The 23,479-nt window shown below is 41.6% G+C and overlaps 1 protein-coding gene across 1 annotated transcript in view; it reads left to right on the top strand.

The window, feature by feature from the left end:
• TMEM132C (transmembrane protein 132C) overlaps nt 1-23,479 on the top strand; it is a 191,096-nt gene that overhangs the window by 147,636 nt on the left and 19,981 nt on the right. Inside the window, exon 5 of the mRNA XM_054392737.1 lies at nt 6,666-6,809. Within this exon, the coding sequence (XP_054248712.1) occupies nt 6,666-6,809 (144 nt within the window). The remainder of the gene's footprint in view (nt 1-6,665; nt 6,810-23,479) is intronic.

The raw sequence follows: 23,479 nt of genomic DNA, 5'->3' as shown, positions 1-23,479 counted from the left end.
CCTGGTATTCTGTATTCTTGCTCTTTGCACAGAGCTCCCAGTGATGTTGGTGGATGCTCCCTGACTGAAACAGGGCTGAAGTAACATGTGAGATTCCTGCAGAGTCAACCATAGTGCCTTCAATGCACTTCAATGCACTAACACTTAGTCACCTTCAATGACTAAATATGAGGACAGGCTTCTTCTCAGCTCTGGCTAGAATACCTGAGCTTTATGGATGTTATTCTCCCTTTCTAATAAACCCCCGATTTTTCTAAAAGCCAATTCTGCTGAGTCTTCTGTGAAGTAGTACAAAGAATGCAGCTGTGGTAGAAAATGTTCAGGCCAATACTAGTGCTAGTGGACTTTGTCCAGATTAACCCTGATGTAACCAAGACCAAAGTATGAACAAAAGTTTACGGTACTCTGAATTGTAATATCAGCTCCTAGCAGGAAACCTTAGAGACTTCCTGTAGAGTGGTGATGCATCAAATTCTGTATAATGGTCTCAATGAACTCAGATCTCAGTGTGCTATGAGGTAGGGTCTGGATCCCTGCCCAACCATCTTCTCACCGTTTTTCTTTGAAATGCATCAAGAATGCAGGGAGATGAACAGGAGTACCCCTTTGTCCTAACTGGTTGCACTGGAGTCATAACTTGCCAGGTCATATTAGTTGGATAAGGAAGTGTGAAAACCACCCTGCCCTCTTACTTTAAAGAAAGTAAGGACTGTCTGGGGAAGTTGTTCCTGCTGTGAGGATTTCATACCACACTTGCTACATACACATGCCAGCAGAGAAGCTTTTCTTTATCTGTCATAGGTATCAGGTTGTGACCTTAGGGCATAATTTCTGAAGGCACTGAAGCATGCTGAAGGTTTGTATAGAGGACGTAAAATTCTGTTTCCGTGATCGTTTAGGTCGTTTCAAAAAGGTTGGGATTTTGAGCAAGCAAACGTGCTGCTGATTTGAGCTGGACTGGGAAAGAGTAGATACAATAGTGGGATTGTTTAGGTTGGAAAAGACCTTTTAGGATGTTTTATTAGATGTTTGTTAGACTTAAAAGATGTTTTATTAGCAGGTGATGAAAATGCTATGTTGGGTGAAGACATTTACTCACTTCTGTGAGTTTCAGCTTGAAGCTGGAACTCAATAACTTTAAGTAACTTCTTATGCACACAGTTCAGTGGTTTGCTTTTGAGTATCTCCTTTGATTTGAGCTGCTAGCGTCTTCCTCTAACCATCAGAAGAACAAGAAAAATGTTCTTTACTGCTACTGTTTGTTAATTAAATAAGTTTAAATAGTAGTAATTTCTTTCATATGTTGGATTCATTGAAGGGATGCCCTGGTGACAGCAAAGAACTGTCCTCACTGGGAGTTTGTGGATGTTAGTACAAGAAAACCAACTCTGTCCCTGCAGTCATTGTGCTTCAGACAGTTTGAGGCTTACATGGAAGTTCAGATCTCAAGTCTCCCTTCTGTGTCACTGAGAATGATACCTGTAGTTTTCCATTTCCACTTTGGAAATGAGAGCCCTTGCTTTTTTTAGACTTTGTAATACACTTACAGAAGCTTCTTTGGAGCCTGGATATTGATGCTTGTTTATGACTCATCCTCTTTCTGTTTTTCCCATTTACTTTTCTTTCCCCATTTTTGAATTTATTGGGAACAAGTCCAAACATTGCTATAAGATGCTTTCAGTCTTTTGCCACACAAAATAAATTTGATTTTGAAACTTTAGTTGCTGCCTGCACAGAAAGTAGATTAGTTCTTGGGGGATTTTAAAAATTAAAGCATGTGGAAGTGGCCAAGATATTGCCATTTTGAGAAGCGCCTACAATTTAAATGAGTTCTTAGTCTCTCCAAAGGTTTCTTTGGAATCCTATTTGTATACTCCCAAATTAGCTTGCAAACAGAGTGGTATATTGCATGTCAAAATAGAGCATAAAAATCACCACCTATTCCAGCATTTCCTGCTCTGATGTGAAAACAATTGTTTTCTTAATGTTGCTTGACATATTCTCAAAGGTTCAAGCACTATTTCTGCCTGTCAGTGGATAAATAAGAGTTGACAGGAGGCAGCAGAATGCAAGGAAAACAGGATCTGTATCAGAGCCCCCTTCCCTGTGGTGCACGTTTAGAGTGCTCAGTATTGCAGGACAGACAGACAGAAGGAGTTCAATTTAAGCTGCTTTTATGAGTTTTATTTCAGCTTTTGAGGAATCTTGAACCATGGAGCCTTTCATCCACTATTTAGAGTTTTCTGCCTAACAGCTTGTGTGGGGGTATGGACAATGGGTCAGTTCTTTGTTCCATTACAGCCTTTGGCTTTATTGCAGCAATATAAAGGGAAGGAGAGAAGAAGCAGAAGTTGTGCCGTAAGGCTGTTCCATATACAGGGATATAGGACACACATTTTTGGTTTTTAGTTCTAAACAAACCACAAAGGAATCAAGAATTCATTCTTTGGTCTTATTTATTTGTTTGTTTTTCACCATCACAGCTGAATAGCATAGGGCACTTACAGGCTGAGTAAGGGAAGTGGCAGATATGAAGATTGCTTTTAACATGGTGTGTAATATATTAATTGCTCATACTTCACTATTTCTTAAACTCTGTAATACTAATGAGTAATGACTGCTTTCAGAGGAGATGAAATCTGAAGGTTTCCATTTCAGCTCAAAGCTGTAGCTACGTAGTTGCAAATTGCCTCCCAGTGCTAAGGATCTCTAACGATTGTGATGGGGCTGGCTGTGAAGCCGTTAGGTAACATCGACAGCATGTTTCCATCTGCTGAATTTGAAATTCCTGATGTTCACATTGGGCCACAGAGAAGGGATGTAAAATTTCAGGAGCCCTTTATCATGACAAAAGATGCCTTTTACAATTTTTGGGGCAGGTGCATCTCTGAAATAATTAATCAAGATAAATTCATTCACTACTTCCTTTAATGAAACCATTAGCAAAGGGCAGAAGATTGAGGTTTCTAATTGCTGGTAATGTACCAGTGGCTAAATTTCCTCTCTTTTTTCCAGAAAGGTCTTGGAAAATTTGAAAAGGTTTTTTAACCCATGTAATAATGGCTTTATATTAAAGCCACTTAGAATTCAGATATGCCAATAATGACCTTTTGGAGAGAGAGAAACAGAAGTGACAGATTATTACTTGACAATTGGTACATCAGCTCTGCTCTGTACAGTGCAGAAAGCAGGAGTATCAGTCATGCTTGCCTGTCAGGCTTTTCCATTTTACAGATACAGATCATCTTCTTTTGTCCAGTGAAGAAGGATCACATTATCTGGGATGGGTGAAGCAGAAGAGGGTTATTTTGAATACAAGATATATGGGTTATTGTGTTATCATTCAATGTCAAAACAATGGAGACTGCTAAGGTACAGGAGTGGAGGCAACTACAAGAGGTCATCTGCTCCCTTTCCTCCTCAACCTGACTCAAAGAACCTGTGTTCTTTCTGAATGATACATATAACCCATTCTTCAAAGATCTCTTGGGCTAGACTGCATTTTCTTCTGCCCCTGACAACCTGTCCCATCAATTTGCTGTCACCCTTTTTAGAGCAAAGATTGCCTTAAAGTCAAACAAATCTTCCTTGTTGCAGTTTAAGCCCATTACTTCAGGCCCTGTCCATGAACATGGAAAACAGTGTATTCTTCCTCAATTTTTGAAGAATTTCCTGTATATGGAGACAGTAGTTACCTTTCCCCATACTATTTTTTAGGCTAAGCAATCCCAGTTCTCTCAATCATACCTCATGGATCTTATTTTCTAACCTTTGTTCTCCTTGTTCTTTTTTATTTCTTTTCACTTGAGAATGTTTTTCTTGGCAGTATGGATCTCAAATCCAGACATGGTCCTTTAGCTAAGACTTTGCTACTGTTGAGTACAAGGTGACACTCCTCTTTATGCAGTCTCCTGTGGGAGAGTTCTTTCATTGGTTTGGTTTTGACTTTAACCACAGCAGTGTGCAGTTCCTGACTTACATTAGGATTGTGATCCAACAGAGTCTCCAAATACTTTTCTGAGAGCAGCTTTTCCTGTGGAAGCTTTTCTGTCCTGTATTTATGGAATTAGTTGTTTCTACAGAAAAGAAGCAGCTTGCCTTTAACTTCATTGAACCCTGTATTTTTTTAGACCCTGTCTCCAATACTGGATTTTAATTCTGTCTCTATTATTCTCATGGTGCTGTGGTGCAGGCTGAGAGCTTAGCTGCAGCCATGGCTGGTGGTGCAGCAAACATGATTTAGCAAGATACTCCTAGTAGCCTTGCCATCATCCCAGGTACTGCCAGAGCAGACTAAGCAGCTGGTCTTTTTCTGATGATTTCTGGGCTGGGAAATCAGGAGCACTGAATCCTCATGTGGGTCAGAGTGCCTTGTGGGCTTGTGTGCTGGGCTTCCCACTTCTCTCCTGTTTCCCTTAATATTTGACTTCATGTTGAGGCCACTGATTGCTTCATGCTGTAAGCATGAGCAGAGCTGAGTCAGACAGATTTCCAGAGACTCCCAAGTGGTTTATTGCAAGTTAAACCTGCCGATGAATTAACTCTGCTGCTTGTGGCACAGAGGTTTCACCTCATTGCATCACTAGGTCTTTGTTTTTATCTTCTTGGCAGTGGTGCAGGGCTGATTTCCTTTTTGTTTTGTGTGTCAGTGATTTGCTGGTTTGTCTTGAACTTCATAAATTACCATTAAATGCAAATGTGGGTAAATCCCCAAGCCACAGAGTAGGTTCTGTATCTGAAACTCATTTCTATTTATGGGATTTCTCAGAACCTGTCCCTTTAAATTAGATTCCTCTATCAGTAATGCGTATCAGTTCCTAAGGAAAAACTGAATCTGAGTAGAATTATTTGAAAGCAGAGCTGAGATAGCCTGAAAAGATGTCCTGTCAGTTCCACAAACTCTCTTGCTGCTCCTTTGCCCTGGAGTCCTTAGTTTGCAGTGTTTAACGCTCAGAGTCACACAAAATAAGACTTTAAGGGAGCAAGGCAAAAGATTAATTTCAAAAGACATAAAGCATTTGCAGTAGCCAAATACACACATAAAAAAATAAAGTTAAAAGTGGTGAACCTATGTGGGTTATTCAATGCTTGTTGCTTTAGAAGTCTGCAGGAAGGAAGAGCAGTTGGGTTTGTAACAGAGGGTTTCTTAGGTTTTGGGTTTTTTTGTTCCCCAGATGCTGAGATCTGCTCCTTTTCATCTGTTTCTGGACTGACCAAAATGCCAGTACATGGGAAATAAATACATTTGGAGCAAAATTTTCAAGTTTGGATAGCAGAAGTTAATCTCCAAAGGACATGAATTTCACTGCAGCACTCAAATGCTCTAAAATGCCCAGTACCTGGCAGAATTTGTATGGGGAACAGCTGGGGATGGTTTCTACCTTGGAAAGTCAGGAGTTCCTGAGAATGGCCTTAGACTTTTCAATCATGTTATTTCTAAATCTGTCTCTGCTTTACTGTGTTGAGTAGCTCTGTTTTCATATTTATTGTAGGAATTGTTGAGGGTTCTCACGTTTCTAGAACAGCCAACATTCCTTTTTTAACTGATTTTTTGAAGTTTGATGGGATTTCTTACAAGAGCTGTAGGAGAACCTGAGAAATAACAGATTACAAGATGAAAAGAAAATCTGACCTAGATTTCAGACTCATTAAACTTGAGTTGAAGACAGTATCAACAGCAGCAGTGCTCCATTTTGCTACTGTTGACATTAGTGCTGAGGATTCTGCTGAATATTTTGTTCACATTATACAATTGGAAGTTGAAATGCTGCAGAAAACTTCCAAGTTCTTCTTGCATGGGAATCTTGGGAATATGATGATATTGAAACAGTTCAGGAGTTAGAAGAGTTGACGGTGCATTGAAAGGCTTTTTTTTATAGGCCATGACCCAAGTTCAAGCTTCAAATTTCCTTGTTATTTTCCCTGCAGTTACTAGCATCACTAACTATTCCTGGATTCTTTACATAGCTTCATTGACTATATCAAAGGAAATTAAATAATCTTGAAACAGTTCCAGAGACAGAGTTCACAGAGAGGCCCTGCCTTTAGGCCTTGATTCAAAGAGCAATATTTCTTCCTTTGGAGGCTCTTGTATCCTGCCCCAAATATTTCCCATCAAATCCAGTGTAGTGAAAACTCTGAGCTCATGTTTTGAAAGCTAAATATTGGGGAAAGCCCTACATACTTTGAAAATAGAAGCTAGCTGTGGTGTGTCTGGACTGAATTTAACTGCAGTCATGTTGTTTGCTGTTTTATCAGTGTGCACTGCAGCTGACTGTGGTGTTTAGCAGAGACAATAAAACTGGAATTTTGCTACATTTTACCAAGTTACACCTGTCTGAAGATGAGTTAGATCTTTAGCTGCAGAATCAAAGAATTATAGGGGTCAGAAGGGACCTCTGGAGATCATCTAGTCCAACCACAATGCCAGAGCAGGTTCACCCAGAGCAGGTTGCACAGGATGGTGTCCAGGTGGGTTTGGAATGACTCAAGAGATGGAGATTCTGCAGCCTCTCTGGGCAGCCTGTTGCAGTGCTCCACCACTCCCAACATAAAAAAGGTTCCTCTAATTCATCTTTCTTAAGTCCAGTTGAAGAGCTGATGCTTGCCTTTTAGGAATCTCTTTAGCTGTCTCTGAGCATGGCTGTGCTTTGTTTTGTGTGCAGGACACGGAAATTCTGAACACCGCAATCCTCACGGGAAAAACAGTGGCAGTGCCCATCAAAGTGGTCTCCATTGAGGAGAACAGTGCTGTGACAGACATCTCTGAGTCAGTGGAGTGCAAATCCTCTGATGAAGACGTCATTAAAGTAAGTTCATGCCATGTATTGGTTTCTGAAATGTCATGTCTTTTTATACACAAAATTATAATAGCCCAGGGACAACCACCGAATCTGCTCCTGCAAATTAATTCTACAACTGTTTCAAAAGGATAAGGAGAAAGATTTATAAGAAAAGAGGAAGTTAGGTGCAACAGTACAGCCACCAGACTGAGTTTCAGTAGAATGTCAGTGTTTCATTTTTATTCGTGTCCTAGTTTTGAAACGCCGTGATAATGTCACCTCAGGTCCGCTGTGCACAGAGTTAATTCACTGCAAAAACAGCTCTGCTCTTAGTACTGCCTCTCCAGATGTTCCTTATCACCTTTCCAGCTGTGATTAGCACCTCCACAGCTGCATCAGTGGAATGGATTGGTTGAGCATTCCCCAGCAACTGCAATGCAAAGTCATCCTGGTCGACTTAACGTTCTGCTGAGAGCTGTTTTGAATTAGCAATTTGCTTCTGTACAGAGGAGGCTAGAAAGCATTCACATAACCAGCCCATCGGTTTAGCACTAGCAGCTGAATGTCACACAGAAACAAACACCAGTGAGCTAGTATTGTCTTAAGGCAACACAGCTATTTCTGCTGTGCATAAGTAGTCAAAGCCCTGAAGGAAATCATAGAATCAGTCAGGGTTGGAAGGGACCACAAGGATCATCTAGTTCCAACCCCCCTGCCATGGGCAGGGACACCTCACACTACATCAGGCTGGCCAGAGCCTCATCCAGCCTGGCCTTAAACACTTCCAGGGATGGGACCTCAACCACCTCCCTGGACAACCCATTCCAGGCTCTCACCACTCTCATGGGGAAGAACTTCTTCCTTACGTCCAGCCTGAATCTCCCCACTTCCAGCTTTGTTCCATTCCCCCTAGTCCTGTCACTACCTGATAGCCTAAAAAGTCCCTCCCCAGCTTTCTTGTAGCCCCCTTCAGATACTGGAAGGCCACCTCGGAGCCTTCTCTTCTCCAGACTGAACAGCCCCAACTCTTTCAGTCTGTCCTCATAGGAGAGGTGCTCCAGCTCTCTGATCATCCTGGTGGCCATTCTCTGGACACCTTCCAGCATGTCCATATCCCTCTTGTAATAGGGGCTCCAGAACTGGACACAGTACTCCAGGTGGGGGTCTCACCAGAGCGGAGCAGAGAGGGAAAATCACCTCCCTCAACCTGCTGGCCACACTTCTGATGCAGCCCAGAATCTGGTTGGCTTTCAGGGCTGCAAGTGCACACTGACAGCTCATACTGAGCTCAGTTGTGCAGGGAGTCACTACGAAGACAACACTCTGCATGGATCCTGTTGCACTTGCCACAGAGGACTTGGCATGGTCTTTCAGCAAGGGTGATGTTCCCCTTTGTCTATAAGCTCTTTTGAAGAGGGATTTTATTATATTGGATGATTGTACAGCATGCAGCACTGTGGGCTTTGTGATGATACTCATTAGGTGTCTTTACTAGGCTGTCAGCTCTCTTGGATGTATAATACACAAATAGTAACACCACACTGCTACATATTAGTCAGTGCAGTTTGTAGGTTCATGCAAAGCAATAAAACAACTGTGGGCTTGCAGGATCCAGCAGTCTGCTGCACTATTGAGTGTATGTGGAAGCATTTATTATACCAGTAACCAAGTAGGTGGGAAAAAATAGTTATACTTTGAACTAATGAAGCCATTATAGAAGACTTTTACAGAAAGCTTTCTGCTTTCAGTGGATCCTTCGGAGCCAAAAAAAATCTCTCCAGTTTGCTGGAGCTTGAAGTGCTCCCATATATCAAATGCCTCACAAAGTTTTTAATCTTCCTGAATTCCTGTTAACCTTTACTACTAAGGCAGCCACCTAATTGCAAATCGAAGTAAAAGCTGAAATTTAGTTTATCCTGATTGTAACCTTATTGGAGAGTCACATTCCTGTGTGATAGAAAACAGAAAACAGCATTCACAAATTTAAAAACTAGATTCAGAAAAGGACTACTTTGATCATCCAGATTAGCCATCCTGCTTAAACAGCTTCCAAATTATCACCAAGTACTTCCAGCCTCATGGGGATTTCTTCTTTCCAACAGTGAAAATGCCCAATATCTCATTCTTCCATTCAGAGGAAGACTCAGACCAGGGGAAAAAGTATTTCTGATGGGCATTTGTTACACCTCACCAGATGATGCCTAGAAAATGACAGCACAATGATTGCCCAAATAAAAATCCTTTTGCAAAAATGATTTCTGTTTTGTTTGTTTGGGTTTTTTTTTTTGTAGCTTCAGAGCACATTGATCAAGGAACAAATGAAATTCCCAAATCTTACCCAAAAAGGAGTGGGTTTTGCAGTAATTGCAGCACAGCCTGGACTATTGCAGGTCTCCAACAATTTGTTTGAAAGTAATGTTTTCTTGAAGCACTGTGTCCCTTTATTAGCACTTGGGACCCTGCTGTGCTCTTCTTTTATTTCCTATAGAAATAATTTATCTCCACTAAAAGGGTTTCTTCAAATGGAGCCTGCCTGCGCTATCAGAACATTTTAAAGCAGCTTCTAGAAGCCTCCCTGTCTGGCCACTCTGAAGTTGCAATGAAACAAATAACTGGAGGCTAACACATGGTGTTTATTGGACCAGCTAGAGAAATTTTTCAGGTGCAATTTCTTCCTCTTCAGAAGTGTTTTGAAATAGCTCAGATGAAGAGAGAAGCTGTCTTCTTGTGTATTTAGAGCTCCATGCAGAACCTCTGGAGGGATGTGTCGGTGACACGAGCGCGAACCGCTATGAAACATACGGCCCGTTAAAAAACAGAGTTCAGTGAAACGCTTTGACAAAAAGGCTTTATCATCTCATCATAAAGGAAAAAGGGGTCTTTATTTCATCTAGAATATTCCTGCTTCCAGGAAATTTCTTTACATGGGGAAATGAGGTTTGAGTTTCAAGTCAAATTGACGTGTTCATATTGGTTCTGATTTATAAAGCACTCGGAAAGCTTCAAATGGAGCTCAGAGGCCTTTCATCCTAATTAATTTTGAAATTTCCCATCAAGCTTTTATGTTAAGTTCTTTGGATATATCATTTTCCTCTGTAATATACTCTTTTAGGGACCTTGTTGGGAGATTTTTTTTCTGTTGGGGAAAAAAAAAAAAAAGTCCAGTCATAAATTACATCTGTTGGGAAAAGATCGTGGTACCTTCACCAGAGAATGTGTGCATGTGTTTATAGTTCTTATTCTTGAGTATCCTATCATAGCAGAACCAAAACATGTTTACAGGGATGAAAGCCTGTAGGTTAGTTTAAACCACAGACTAAGAAAACAGGAGAGTTACTGAGAGCTATTTAATACTTAGATGTGTTACTGTGTAGAGGATCACACAGATCTTTTTTTTGGTCTCAATCATGTGGAATTTCTGATAACTTGGGATTCAGGTTAGAAGTTGACGGTGATCAATATCTGTTAGGACTTGGCTTGTAATATTTAGGCACCAAATGAATGTCTATTTGTGTGGTCCATATGAAGAGCCTAAAGGTAATGTTTCTGCCCAGCAATTTGAATGGCCATCAGATGAAAGCTTATTTAGATCAGTTTTTACAATGGCTTCAGTTTGGCTGCAATTGCATTATGCTCACTAACAAAGCCCAATGGAAATCTAAACCTAAAATATATCTACAAATAACAGGTAATAGTTTTCCTGGTGATAAGCATGGTCTGAGGCAGCTCAGTGCACAGCTTGTGTCCTGTCTTAATCTGCTGACTACTACTCCTTTTACTTTTTTTATTGTCTCATAGTTTCAGCTCTTTACTTCCAAATTTACAGTTGATTTAATGAACTTTCAAAGTCTTTGAATGCTCTAGACCTTCACACAGTGGTCCAACCTTTTAAAAAAGTGGACACAAAATTTATTATGGCACTAAAATTGTAGCAACAGTCAGATTTTACTTTGCTAAGCTGGAATTTACCAACAGGACCCATATATCTGGATCCATTAATAGTAATTGCAGCTGCAGGCATAGGCTCCTTTGCATCCTCTGGAAATTCAAGTGGGACATGGCTGCTTTTGCCTGGTGCTTTTGTCTGCTTTTCACAAGAGCAAATAATGCTCTGGGTTCCCAGGTTACTAGAACAGACCTGGTTTCATGCTGTGAAGAAGAGCCACAGTTTCAATATCTTGTGCTGCTTGGAGTTTGAAAATACTTGATAGTGCTCAAGGATTTATTTACTATTTTTTTTTAATGAAAATACCCTGAGTTCAAAAATCTTCAGTGCATTTTGGGGTTGCATTTCATGATTCTTGGACTCATTTATTCCCTCATGTTGCTGCATGAAGGAATGCTGTATACATGGCATTGTGTTGTATTGCTGTTCTTTATAGTTGGTAAATGAAAAGCTGGATACTAGTCTCAGTGTATTAGCCTTGAACCATCCTCTAAAGACCTTAGGTACTGCTTTCTTTTACTCTTTAAAAGGCCTTAATAGTTTTGAGATCAATTCAGATCACAACAGGGATTCAGATAGCACTGGTCCACATGTTCATCTGCTCTGGTTGTCACTGGAAACAGAAACACGGATCCTACCTTTAAGATGGCCCTCAGTAGTTGTCAATGATCAGTGGGCTCTTGGTTTCATTGGGACTGATGAGTAGGGGATGACATTAACCTCAGGTAAAGGCCACTGCAAGCATGCCAGGAATTTCCGTTAGGAGCTAAATTCCAGGACAGTGTTACAGCTGTCCCTCTCTTGTCACAGTGACTTGTAACAAAATCCCAGATCAAAGCAACAGTAAACTGCTGGGGGCTGAAAATCTGAGCAGAGAGCTTTATGGCTGAACTCTAGCTTAATAGCTAGGAAAGACTGGAACTACTGCTGGTATCAACACTTTCAGAGCAATAGTGATGGGACTTATGACACCTGTCAAGGTTACACATCTTCTTTAAAGGCCCAATCCAGTAATCATTTACACACATGAGTAACTTTATGGTGAATAGTGCTGACATAAGGGAATATATTGATATGAAATAGTCATTTAGGATTCATAAATGTCTCAGAGATTTTGCCGTTTGTGGCAGGAACAGTGTATGAAATGAAATTAATTCTTACTCTATAGACACAAACTCCTGCTGAGTTGTCTGCTGTCCATTTGTGAGTCTGTTCATATTAAAGGTCAGTCTGGATGCTGGGTAGCACATGATGCAGGAACATCTCTCTGCCAGTAAAGAAGCTAACGGATGTATTCATAACAGATAAACAAAGGGTTGTGTATTAATTGTAATAGTTTATTTTAAAATTGTATGTCTGGAACCATATCACAACACCCAATTTATTAATGAAAAGTCATCCACACTTTATAATTTAGATGGTACTTTGCTGTTGTCTTAATATATCCAAGCTTACACAAATAGCTATACTTCAACCTTTTGGTTGTTTAATTACAAAGACATTTCAGTCCTCTTCCTTGCTTTCCAGTACTTGCAAAACTTGAAATGCTTTTAGAACAAAATACAGAAGCGCTGTTTTCACTTTGATTGGCAGAGGAATCACTAGTTAACAGCATCCATAGGTATTTTTATTACAAGTTGGGTTGGTCACTTTTCTACCAGTAGGTTGAATGCAGGGCCAAGCTGAGTGGCTGAACTACAGGCAGCTATTAAAGAACTCTTTCAGATTTAGTCCTGCACTCCTTAAATCTATCAGGAAGGCTCACCCTGAATTTTTAATGCTATGGGGAAAGTCCCTCTTAATTTCTCATCAAAGTACCACAGCTATTCCAGAAAAAGAAAAAAAAAAACAGTTTTAACAAAACCAAGACCTATGGATGCTCTTTCCCTGGAGGTGTTCAAGAGGGGATTGGACGTGGCACTTGGTGACATGGTTTAGTGGTCATGAGGTCTTGGGTGATAGGTTGGACTTTGATGATCCTTGAGGTCCTTTCCAACCTTATTGATTCTGTGATTCTGTGATTCTTTCATTGTTTAGGCACCAAACAGAAAGATATTTTGACTCTGTTACAGTGTGGGAGCTGAAATCCCCCTCCCACAATAACCAGGCTAGCTCAGTCTGGAAGCAAATGAAAGCTGTATTTACAATCTATGATGAAATGCAATGAATATGTGCAAATACAGACTCTTCACAACATTTACAAATATGTACAATCAACAGAAAAGCACAACCAAGCCCCCTGGCTTCCCCCTAAGGGGTCAAGCTGGAAGGACTCCCCCCAGGCTCCCCTGGCAGAAGGCAGAGAGAGCCAAGAAGCTGCTAGGCTGTTGTACTTAACTTGTCAAGATCAGTATGTGGGTGTCAGTGTTGTCTTCTGAAGGCAGAAGGAGAAGCAGAAAGAAGCAGAGCAAACTAAGACTGAGTGACTTTGTTTTGAGTACTGATTCTTAAACATTTCTATCTCTCCAATGGAAATGTTTAGAATACTCATTATTTTGCTTTCTTACCCCCAATAGTGATTTGTTTACTTTTTTCTCACTTTTCTGCTCAAACTTTGTGAAGAAAAATTAAAGACAGTCTTTAAAACCATCACAGACTCCAATCTGTAAGTGCTAAAAATGGTCCCTGGATGCCTTTGAACTTTCCAGACATGCAACCACGAGAGAGCAAAAGAAGCTCCCAGGGAATAGTTACATGGGGACAGGTGATTTCAGAAATATTGCTGTGATGGATGGGTGTGAAGTGTTACGTTAAGGAAAGTGCTAGTGCTATAATACATTGGTCTGTCAAAACCTGTATGAAGATGTATGGGAACCAGGGTATGACTGTTCTTACCTGGGGCACTGCAATGCTCAAGGATATGGAAATGCTCAAGACTGTTAAAGAAGGGCCTAAATACCTGCTGTGTTGCTCTCCACAAGGCTAATTCAAGATCTGGTTCTTTCCCTGCTGAAATTAAAGTGTTGCACCATGATCGCTACAGAACTGATCTTGTAGTAGATCAGTACCTCTGGTCCTAAGCATACCTTGGAGATAATTGTACTTGGTTCAGTGAAACATTATAACAATACTGCCAAAATATAAAAATGGTGAAACTCATAATTATCTGTCAGAAGAAAGCCAAATCTGTTCAAAACAAAGCTTCCCATGGCATCCCGTTTCTTCCCTGTACTTTCTCACTGACAGCATCTGAAGGCAGATAATGACATGGTGTGTTGTGAAGAAGTGTGATGCAGATGGTGATTTCAAGGGGAAGCAGAGTTTCACAAGATTTTTTTGCCCATTAGAATCATAGAATCAGTCAGGGTTGGAAGGGACCACAAGGATCACCTAGTTCCAACCCCCTGCCATGGGCAGGGATACCTCACACTACATCAGGCTGGCCAGAGCCTCATCCAGCTTGGCCTTAAACACCTCCAGGGATGGGGCCTCACCCACCTCCCTGGACAACCCATTCCAGGCTCTCACCACTCTCATGGTGAAGAACTTCTTCCTCACATCCAGCCTGAATCTCCCCACTTCCAGCTTTATTCCATTCCCCCTAGTCCTGTCACTACCTGATAGCCTAAAAAGTCCCTCCCCATCTTTCTTGTAGTCCCCTTCAGATATTGAAAAGCCACAATAAGGTCACCTCGGCGCCTTCTCTTCTCCAGACTGAACAGCCCCAATTCTTTCAGTCTGTCCTCATAGGAGAGGTGCTCCAGCCCTCTGATCATCCTGGTGGCCCTTCTCCGGACACCTTCCAGCATGTCCATATCCCTCTTGTAATAGGGGCTCCAGAACTGGATGCAGTACTCCAGGTGGGGTCTCACCAGAGCTGAGTAGAGGAGGAGAATCACCTCCCTTGACCTGCTGGCCACACTTCTCTTGATGCAGCCCAGGCTCTGCTTGGCTTTCTGGGCTGTAAGTGCACATTGACAACTCATGTTGAGCTTCTCATCCACCAGCACCCCCAAAGTCCCTCTCCTCAGGGCTGCTTTCTAGCCAGTCACTGCCCAGAAACCCTGGCACATCACAGGCACATTACATTTCCCCACACACACCTTTCAGCTCCTGCTGCACAGGGCAGGGTAGGCCTCCAAACGTGCCTTGTGTTTCTGCACCTCAGCATACATTCTTCATAGGGGGCTTTATTGCAAAGCCTTCAAGGCTTAGAGGATTTAGGGCTTCACATTATGTTTTTAGTGCATGATATAGGAAAAAATAAAAACAAGGGGCTGGCTAGAAAGCGCTGGTTATTCCTGCCAGCTCTTTTCATCAAAGAAGAACACTAACTTCCAATGAAAAGCTCCTACAGTGAATATAATGCAATTGATTTATTGCTCATTTTTTACTCAGATCAAATAAACTTCTATTTGGAGTTGGTCAGCCAGGTGCAACTGTTGTAGAGCTGAGTGTGCTGAATAACAAGTAGGTGGATAAACTTGTGATTAAAATGGGTCTCATTCCCTACTCAGCCCTGTAAAACAGAGGGAGAAATGCAAAGTCACACTAGATGGGCTTTCCAGGAATCCAGTGTGGTCTAATAATAGGCAGGCCATATTCTGTGCAGTCCCTTTAATGTGATGCTCTCTTCTGTGGCTTTATGGCAGTCCTGCAAGATTCAGTGAAAGCATGGAGAGGTCAATCTAGACAGCAGCACCTACTGCCAGTCCTCCTCTACTGTACTATGCAGGCAGCCACTCATGGAGGATTAATGCCCCTTTCAGATGCTTCAGCCCACACAGTCAAAACTGTGGCAGCATTCTCATTCTAAAAATAAAGTAGTTGTATAACTTTCTGGAAGTGGTGTAGAACAGTTGGACTCTTCCTTGTAAGGTGCCTGTGTATTCATTCTCAGGCTTGCAAGTTTTCCTTTGGCTAGCTCCAGAATCAGGATCTAAAAGCTCAGTCCATGTGACGCCACGCTGAGAGCTGGCACAGCAATGCTGCTTTTGAATCCTGAGCTACGGTCTTTGTGCAGGGCTATAGGGCACACTAGCAGGCTCAGGACAAATATGGGATGTCTGTCACATCCACAGCATGGTGCAGATACCCCAAAGAGTCACCACAGATGACCTTCCTGAAGTTTGTGTTGGGTAGCTGATGAACCACAAACACAGTTGCTACTCACCACACCCTCTTAGAGCCTTGAAAGCCTTCAAAAGCAGACCCTGTATCTCTTTGTTAGTCCAAACCCAGCAGTCTATTCCTCTGATGGCTCCTTTTTCCTCTTCTGATACTGTGTGATCCTGTGATTTGTGTGAAACTGAAAAACTTTAAAACCAGGAAAGAAAGTCACAGCGTGGAGACTCCATTGTTTTGCTGTTCTGAAGCCCTGTGACTTTGTAGGCTTTTATTCTGGTGAATCTAATATGTTATGTTACATTCTGAACAGAATTGCAAATAGAAAGTCCACCTCCTTGCCCTCCTCCATACTTTCATAGTCCTGTGATTTACTGGGATCAATATACATCAGCAGAGCAGAAAAGCTTCAGAGGAGCTTTAGAAAAATGAAGCTCTGCCACATGTTTCTGGCAGATGCAAATACAGCATATAGGCCAGCAATATGTGGAGCTTTCACAGAAGATGTTATATCATTTATGTATACCACTATTCCCAGGCAGTCAGCCTCTGTGGAAATTGAAACTCAAAATGGACATGGTCTGAGGTACCTAAATTCAGCAATAAAAGTTGTAAATACCTTGCCATCACATAATATGCAAAACTTTTAAGGGCAACTGGAGAAACTTCTAAACCATATCCTTTCAGACTTCTTTCCCTGTCATCTCACGCCTTCACCCAGCTCACTCCCTGCATTAGTGATGTCAGGATGGAGAACCCAAATGAAAAAATCAAAGCTGAGTAGCAATAACAGTTCCTCAAGTTCCACAGAAAGTGCTTCAAAATCAACTTCAAAGCTTAAGGATCAAGACCAGGAAAGTAAATGGAAGAAATAACTTTAGCTCTTGTGACAGCTGTAGACATGATGGGAAGATAAGCAGTTTTCTCCAGATCTGTTTGAGTAATAGAGTCAGAAGAAATGATGGTTCCCTTCTCCTTTCCTCTTCTGCCAATAGTTGTAATTTACAGATTGTGAATTTGTATATTAAGTGAGAAAACGACTCAGATTGTGATGTTCTCACATGTGCAACTGCTGTCCCAAGTGTGTGGATGGAAGTAGAAGTCCCTGCACTCCCCCTGTGGTCCTGCTTTACCAAGCAAGATATTTGGGGCTGTGCTGCCAATACAGCCTGGCATATCCCTAGGGAGTGGGAGCCCAACTTTCTGTTTGGCCCCATTTTTAGAAATTACTTGTCTGGAGAGTGCACAAAACAAGACAGATTTTGTTTTACGTGGTAATGCTCTCTGCAGAGAGCTCCTGTGGCTCAGCACAGCTACAGTTCAGCTTCAAAAACTGGTCATTTGGGAGCAAAGAGATGCCCTCCAGTCTCAGCTGGCATTTTGTGCCCCTTTTACTCTCTCAGTTCTGTCATTGTGAATGATACTCAGTTAGTTAAATGTACTGCTTCTGCTCTGCAAAGCTGCCAGCAAAATCTTTGTAATGAGATTAGATAATGTACTGCCTTTTCCCTAAGAAATGCTCTCTAGCTTTGGGGGTTTTCAACTTCATTTTGCTAATCTGACTGCTGATACTGAAAATGCAGACCCTTCCCAGCAAAGAGGGCCCAAATTGCTTCTAAACTATGGCCCTGGTTTTACAGAGTTCTTCTCTCCTTCAGTGCTCAGGGCTCAATCCCATGTTATTAGTGCAGGTTGTTGGGATTGAAGCTGCATTTGGAATGTGGCAGCTGTTTACAAGCACTGAGCAGCAGCAGTGCACCAGCCCATTGACATCTGCAGCCAGACACTTCAAAGAGAAGCAGATGAGGCTTAGATCAGTTATTACAGTGTAATACCTGCCCTGCTGCCTCCTCACAGTTTCCAGGATGGGATTTTTTTTTTTTATTTCATTATTCCTCAGCTATTTCAGGAAATAAATCCATTTGCTATTGGTGGGCCACAGGGAAAAACAACTCTCAGAGCTATTCCTGCATACAATGTGAAAAATCAAACCTTTCATTTATGAAGATGACAGTCTTAGCTGTGTTAAGTTTGCATTGCTGCCTTACCTTTATGCTGAAGGGAGTTTTTGGCTTCACTTTCTGAGTCACTGAGCACAGCTTCAGTTGTGGTCAATGGCAAGTGAAGTCATACCAGCAGTTAGCAACTCCTTTAATGGATGCTTCCACTTTAAAGGCTGTTCTAACAGTGTCTGTGGGATGTAAATATCATTCCAAAGACCATGGAGGAGCTCAGGTCTGAAGCTTTAACTCTTACCACAGTTAAGTAGTTTAACATTTCAAAAAAAATAAAAAAGAAGAATAGGATGCACCTTGAGACAGCTTCCATTTTCCAGTAGTAGGTTATTGATTATTCAGGATTATGCAGCCAGGCATTGAAGTTCTTCTTATCACAGAATCACAGAATCAACCAGGTTGGAAAAGACCTCAGAGATCATCAGTACAACCTATGACCTAACACCTCCTGAAAACTAAACCATGGCTCCAAGTGCCACATCCAATCTTTTTTTGAACGCCTCCAGGGATGGTGACTGTACCACCTCCCTGTGCAGCCCATTCCACTGGCCAATTACTCTTTCTGTGAAGAACTTTCTCCTCACCTTGAGCCTAAACTTCCCCTGGAGCAGCTTGAGACTGTGTCCTCTTGTTCTGTTGCTGGTTGCCTGGGAGAAGAGACCAAACCCCTCCTGGCTACAATCTCCTTTCAGGTAGTTGTAGAGAGCAATAAGGTCTTCCCTGACCTGAGCAGTTGTTCTCAATGAATCTTCATATAACACAGAATTTCCTCTTTAAATAAACCCATGGTGTTTAATTAGAATCAAGGCTAGAGAGCTGTATAGAGTCTCTCTCAAAACCTCTAGAATTTAATAGAGGATAATTCCCTTTCTACAGAGGATGTTGTTTAAAAAAAAAATAAAAAAGGCTTAGAAGAAATTCTCTAGCAAGGACATGAATACTACAGAATTCTAAAGGACTGTCCAAAAAGCTTGTGGAATGGTTATCACTGCCTAATATTTTCTATATATTATGTGTCAGTATATTCAGTGGATGAGTCACCCTGGTGCTCTCTATTCCATAATGGGATGAATGATTTTGTTCAAAAAGCTTAACCTCCACGAGCTTCAATTGCCCTTCTGGTATGTAAGAGTGATGAGACTGAGCTGAAATCCTGGGACTGTCATATAGCTGAAAAGTGCTGAACATCACTACTCTTTACTAATTACCCTGTACATTTTTTCACTGAAATTGAGATTCCATTATGAAGCATTGGAGGGAAAAAAAAAATCTTTCTTCTCATAGACTTGCTTTCATAAATATTTAAACATGTATGTAACTTTTGAATGTTTTAGCAACATTTACATTAGTCTTAACAGAAATGGGTAAAGGGGCTGACACACCAAAATACAAGATTCTGAACCTGATGAATCCAAGCAAGACATCTACCATTATCCTACCTCCTTATTTCTCTTCAGTTTTAAAGTTCTGAGACTTTTAAAACCTCAGGGTATTTAATTAAGGGCAAACCACACAGACTTCTACCTAGAAAATCAACTTATACATCACAAATTTTGAGTGTGTGTGAACTTGACAGGATTGCCATATTAAAATTTTCTCTTTTTTGTCCTTCAGAAACTGGGCTGATGTCTCCAGATGTCAAAGCCTGCTAGGAGAATAAACAAGCTTAGAGTAGACTGGACTCACAGAGTCAGTAGCTCTCATTTATTTTTAGGTTTTACAGTTATTGTTCTTTCCATTCCTGTGTACAACAGATAGCAGACAGAACAAACAGTGTTTTGAGTTCATTCTCTTTTGAAAGACAGTCTTAACTTATATTTGACATGACATTTGTCTTTTGTAAGCTGTCTGCCTCTACCATAAAGATTTCTCAGGCATCTGTACCAGAATTTAACCCAGAAAAAAACTGCATTCTTACACAAGTGTCAACAGCTCCTTTCTGGCTGCAGAGTCCACAGCAGTGCATTGTCACATCCTTCCTGGTGACCTCAAGCTGCTCGTGCTTCCTTCTTGCAATTCTGCAATAAAGAGGTGAGGGTGGGATCAAAACCTTAATCTGAAAGGAGTAAGTAAAGGGAAACCCAGAGGTTTTGCATTTGATTGGTAGCAGCATTAGGAATCTTCTTAATATTCACTGCAGCTAATCTGTTCATTATGAGATGAAGAGGTGCATCCACTCTCCACATCACAGTCATGCAGTGCCATAGGTAGTGCTTCAGGAGCAACTCTTGATTCCCAGGCAGCACTTGTCTCACAGTAGTTTCTCTCAGCTCAGTAAAATGTGATTTGTTGCAGAGAGAATCTATCCAAGTCATTTAGAAAGGCAATGGACTTTGTTACAAAGGGGCACAAAACTATAATCTCAGGGGAAAAAAAAAAAAAAGTCAAACAAGAATCATAGAAACATAGAACAGTTTGAGCTGGAAGGGACTTTAAAGATCACCCAGCTCTAACCCCCCTGCCATAGGCTGGGACACCTCCAACTAGACCAGGTTGCTCAAAGCCCCATCCAGCCTGGCCTTCAACACTTCCAGGGATGGGGCATCCACAACTTCTGTGGGCAATCTGTTCCAGTGCCTCATCACCCCAACAGTGAAAAACATTTTCCTTTCATTTGATGTAAATCTACCCTCTTGCAGTTTAAAGCCACTGCCCCTGTCCTATCACTGCATGCCCCTGTAAAAAGTGCCTTTCCATCTTTCCTGTATGCTCCTTTAGGCACTGGAAGGCTGCAGTAAGGTTTCCCCAGAGCCTTTTCTCCTCATCTTCCTTCCCTGTCCTTCCTGTCTTTTGCTGTCTAGATTCTTTATGGTAGTTTTTATCTGGAGAGAGGAGTTAGAAAAATAGGGGGAAAAAGGAAAAGTAGTTGAATGCAGCTTAATAATGAAAGAAACTGCTGAAATAGCATCAGAAAACTCTTTAAAATGCAAAACTTCTTGCTGATCTTCTACACAGAATAGAAAAAACCCAATCACTTAGAGGTGGTGGCTAAGCAGGCTTTCCCTTCATCATTTCTCACTTCTTCTGATGGCAAAGATAAAAAGCACTTTCAGAGGGAAGATGTTTTCATAGTAAAAGAATAAATACTACAGGAGATGAGAGACAGATCACTGTTCACAGTCTCCAGTTTCTATTAGAAATTTCCTTAGACTACTATGGGCAAGACTCACAGATCAGAGCTGGTCATTTTACTGCTCAGTGACCTTCCAGAGCATTGCAAAACCCTGGAGGAAAACAGAGAGATGCTTTTGTCTAGCAAAAATGCTGAAACTAATATACCTTTTTGATTTAAAAGAATTTGAGTTTTGATATCATGCAGTTTAGTTTATTACTCTTTTTAATCTCCCTTCTGTCCTTTCTCCATTATTCTATGCAACAATGTTTTCAGGTTGTCCCTACCAGTCCTGTGTTTCCATCTCTTTTAACCACAGATGAGATCAGATCAAAATAGTTTTGCCAAGTCTGCATTGAATATCCCAAAAGACGTTGGCTGTGATGTTATTTCCATCTGAGTTCATCTGAGCTAAGGGGGGCTGTTGTAGCACCATATGACCTCTATCCTTCTTTTGGTGAGAGGTGGCTGCTTAACAAATTAAACCTTAACAGGCTTGGAGAGGTGAACTGTGGCAGAATCAGGACATCTGGATTTGTTCTCCAAGGCTGAGAAATCCTTTGTATTTATTTTTTAGGAGATGCCATGCAAGGGAAGCCAACCCACTTGGTCTTATTCTGCCAGCCTACTATAGCTAAGCTTAGATGGGAAGCATTGCTTGCAGCAGCTGTAGACTATGTAATAGCCTTAGGTGGAGGTTTCTTGAGAAGTTTTCTTAATCCTGCACGTATGGACAGCACACACACCCTGTGAACTGGACACTGAGATGCCTTTTTCCCTTTCATCCCATATATAGCACTGGTTGGGAAGTCTGTTGCCTTTTTTCATCAAAAGCAATCAGTGTTGCTCCAGGAATGGCTACCTGAAAGCATTGTAAGTTCAAATGCACAGAGTACTGCAACACAATGTCAGCTTTGCTCCTCCTGCACTCTCTGTGTGCTACCTCTTTATCAGAAATGCAGGAACAGAAGAAAGAGCATGTGTAAGGACATTAGCAATGCTTGTACTTGGTGAAGAGAGTCATGTTTTTCTCAACACAACTCATAAAGGCTTGCCACTATTGCTGATGCATTGCCAGTAATAAATAGTAACCTGTAGCAATTTTGCAGCCTGTGTGGTAGCTACAGCAGCCATCTCCTCAGGATGCTGTATGTATTTGTTTAGCTATTTGTTTGCTGCATGCCCAGGAAGGCATATAGCAGTTTTACAAATACAGATGGAGATTGGATCTCAGCCCAGGACCATTTAGGAATTGCAGTTTTGCTGCTATTGTTATCGTGGGTTTTTTTTCTCTGACAGTCACATTTGTTCCATTGCTAACAACTCTGGGTTTTAGATACTATTAAATCATACATCTAGACCAAACTTGGTCAGTCTGAAGCTGAGTATGTTAAGAGAAATTTTGTATCAGCATGTGCATGTGGTTTACTATCTGCAGAAATAAGCAACTTGTACAACTAACTCAGGAAGTTCATTCATTTGTCTTTGGAATCAACTCCGTAGAAATTAATGGGATGGAAGCAGTTTCAGGATGGCAATGGTTACTGCTCCAAGCAAAATTTAATTAGATCTTACTGACAAGCCTCCCAAAAGGTTCTGCTCAAGGGAAGATAGAGCTAAGCAAAGAGGGAGGAGCCTGTATGAAGCTGCTTTGTCATATATTCCAGACACGGGTCTTCTCCCGCAGGCTCACTCACTGCTTTCCATTTGGCTCTAGAAGTAGTTCTGTGCTCCGAGTGCAGTGCAGTTCTCTGACTGTTGCTGAGCAAGGATCCTTGGGTTGTGTTGTTTGTACCAGTGAGAGAAAATGGACAGAAAGAATTGAAATTACTTTCCTGAGATTTCCTGTGTCAGCCAGGACTTCCTTGCACTCTGAACTTCATCGAGGACGTTGTGCCATAGTAATATCCATACATGGGATATTATTTAGATGTGAATTCCCTTTTCACTTCAGCCACTTAAGAATTAGTATCTGATCTAAGATACTTCTCAAAGTCTCCATCTTTTGTGGAGAGACCCAGCCACCTTCAGGGAGAAGGGTGGTAACACTGACAAGCATCCAGAGATTGACAGTCACCCGTGGGCCATTTCTGTTCCTGTGCAGCTGAGACAGCAGTGAGACAGGCTTGGTTAGACAGCAGCAGCTCATATACAGGAGCTGAATGCCCTCAATACTTTCTACCAGCTGTGTACTGAGATGTAGTCTGTCCTTGCCTGTGCAGTTGGAATTGTTTTCATGAGAAACATTTTCACGATGTTTCCTTTCCCAGGATGAAGCTGATGCAGTGGCACCACAATGAGAAAGAGCAGCCCATCTAGGAAAGAATTCTGAGTTAATGCATGGTATTAGCTGGTGAGGGGTCTGGAGCACAAGTCCTATGAGGAGAGGCTGAGGGAGCTGGGGTTGCTTAGCCTGGAGAAGAGGAGGCTCAGGGGAGACCTTATCACTGTCTACAACTACCTGAAGGGAGGTTGCAGCCAGGTGGGGATTGGTCTCTTCTCCCAGGCAACCAGCAACAGAATAAGAGGACACAGTCTCAAGCCATGCAGGGGGATGTTT

This window comes from Indicator indicator, chromosome 26 (genome assembly GCF_027791375.1).
Source record: "Indicator indicator isolate 239-I01 chromosome 26, UM_Iind_1.1, whole genome shotgun sequence".
Taxonomy (NCBI): Eukaryota; Metazoa; Chordata; class Aves; order Piciformes; family Indicatoridae; genus Indicator; species Indicator indicator.
Note: the sequence above shows the minus strand (reverse complement) of the source record. Positions and strands in the feature narration are given on the sequence as shown.